Source organism: Necator americanus, chromosome IV (genome assembly GCF_031761385.1).
Source record: "Necator americanus strain Aroian chromosome IV, whole genome shotgun sequence".
NCBI classification, from domain to species: Eukaryota; Metazoa; Nematoda; class Chromadorea; order Rhabditida; family Ancylostomatidae; genus Necator; species Necator americanus.
Genome location: NC_087374.1, coordinates 7,334,538 through 7,336,736, shown reverse-complemented (window position 1 = coordinate 7,336,736; position 2,199 = coordinate 7,334,538). Strand labels below are relative to the sequence as shown.

At 40.0% G+C, this 2,199-nt stretch overlaps 1 protein-coding gene across 1 annotated transcript; it reads left to right on the top strand.

Annotated features, from left to right (window-relative positions):
• Positions 1-1,322: 1,322 nt before the first annotated feature.
• Positions 1,323-1,565, top strand: RB195_000586 (uncharacterized protein; the record flags this gene model as incomplete). Its single annotated transcript, XM_064197013.1, has 1 exon — positions 1,323-1,565. The coding sequence occupies one exon, from the start codon at positions 1,323-1,325 to the stop codon at positions 1,563-1,565; it is 243 nt and encodes an 80-aa protein (XP_064052894.1).
• Between the last annotated feature and the right edge of the window lie 634 nt (positions 1,566-2,199).

Sequence of the window (2,199 nt, the reverse complement as noted above, 5' to 3'; positions counted from 1 at the left end):
GATGTGTCAGGTCAGTGTTTTTATCTCCCGGACAAGTCTGGCACCAATTTATCGACCCCGAAGGGATAAAAGGACACTAGAGCGGATTCTACCTCCGATCGATCGTGCAGGAAGCGGAACCTTTAACCACTAACCAATAATAATAATAATAATAATAATGGAAACATCTCTCACTCTTTTTTTTGGTCGCTAACACTCTTATTGTCAATTACTTAGCGGCGGTCTCCATAGAAGTTCTGGTTTCCTTTTTGCAAACTCAATCAATTTCGGGGTAATCAACTACATCATGATAACGAAGGAATGAGATAGGGTTCCGCAGCGACCACGTGGTACCATCAGTACTCAAGTGTTTTTATACAGGTAGACCTTTGAATGCCGCATTTATTACTCTTCATTACAACCCATAAGATTTTATGGCCGAAGATAATGAGAACGTAATGGGCGCCGTTACGAGTTTAACGTCAATAAACCTGCTGACTTGATATCGACATAAATCATTTAAGAAGAGTCATCCGAATTCTCTTCCACTAACAATGTGCTATGCGTTTAAGAACAATTAAAAGCTGAACATTGGTTGCTGCCTTCAAGAAGCTTCATTTCAACTGACGATACAACTCTTCACGCCTCCGCGACCGAAGAAATGTGGGGATATCGCGGGTGGAGATTTTTTCTGAGTAATTAGAAATGATGTGGTTGGTCATGCAAAGAAATTTTTGGCTTTCCTACATTGAAATAGAGTGTCTCATGACTTATTTGTCAAAAATCATATCGAAAACCAGAATTCCATTCCAGAAATTTCAAAAATCAAATGCGTTAAGAGAATCCAGCCTGACCGGTTCATCCAACGATACAACTCTTTGCACCTGTGGAGGTCACAAAATTTCTGAGACTTTAGGTGCTGTTTCGGGTTTTTGATATGATACTTACAAGTAAAGCACTGGGACTCTTTTTCTTTGGAGTAGAAAAAGCCGAAACTTTCTCCACATGGCCAACCACTTCTTTTCTGATTACTCGAAGAAGACCAGAGAGAAACCCAAGAAAAGAAAAAAAAAGAAAAATTTCCGAGATAGAATAATAGAATAGAATGAAAATATAGAAACGCAAAATTCATCCCATCCTCCAACTATTCTTTTACAAAGTTATTAGGCAGACAGCTACTTCCTATTACACTTTGAAGATTTAGTTCTGGGAATTTATCGCACTGACCTGTTAGCTCAGTACTATAGATGATTAGTCACTTCTAACTCTCCTTCTGAACTCCATAATCTACCACTCTCCTCTTTGAAGAATGTTTCTAGCGGTGCTCTTCCCCCACCTCCTGAATGGGTCCCAACGCGTCAACCGGAGTCCAAGAAGATCACGTTGAGTTGGTCGACTCGACTGGAACCATCCCTACGCTACATATACTGCCCGTGCATGCCCCGTCCGAATACCAGTTGTTTCCATCTCTGGCCCATCACCTGGAAGGACGCCACTTTGTTGATGAGAACGAGCTTCAGTCATCCTCTGATCACAAGTCCTCGGACTTCTACAAGAAGGGAATCGATAAACTGCCTGAACGTTAGCAATATGTCGTCGACGTCGATGGAGGGTACGGGTACGACAGTGTTTGAAAGCTGAATATGTGAAAATAAACAGTTTGTAAATGAAGTGATCCGCACATGGGTCACAAAGTAAGATACTGTTTTTTAAAAGAGAACTTCTGAGCATAATCGTTGTTTATAAATATGTAGTTCAAAGAGGTTAATCGTGCACAGAATTATTCCAGTAAAGAATTTTAGGGTTGAAATAGTACAGCAGAAAAATCGTGTACGAATAAGAAAAGCTGGCTTAAACTTTATCTTTAACATATCCATAAGACTTGTACGAATATCAAACTAGGTGATAAACTTCCTCCTAAAGAAAGGGGAACGTAAGGTAGCCGCCATAAGAAGATAATTTGGTAAAATGTCTTGTAAGCGATGTACAGTTTTCATTTAGTAAATGGACAATTTTATATATTGATGACCTAAAGGACAAAGGATGAGGCACACGTTACGATAACGTTTAGGAGGATCCATTTAGGATACGCCAACGCGTTCGACTACGGCTTCGACTAATTTAGGGACGTTTGAGGTTCATGAATACGTGAACAGCGCATTCATGAAATTCTAACGCTGAATTGTTGCTGGATTCAGCCGATGTATCAATTTAGTGTTT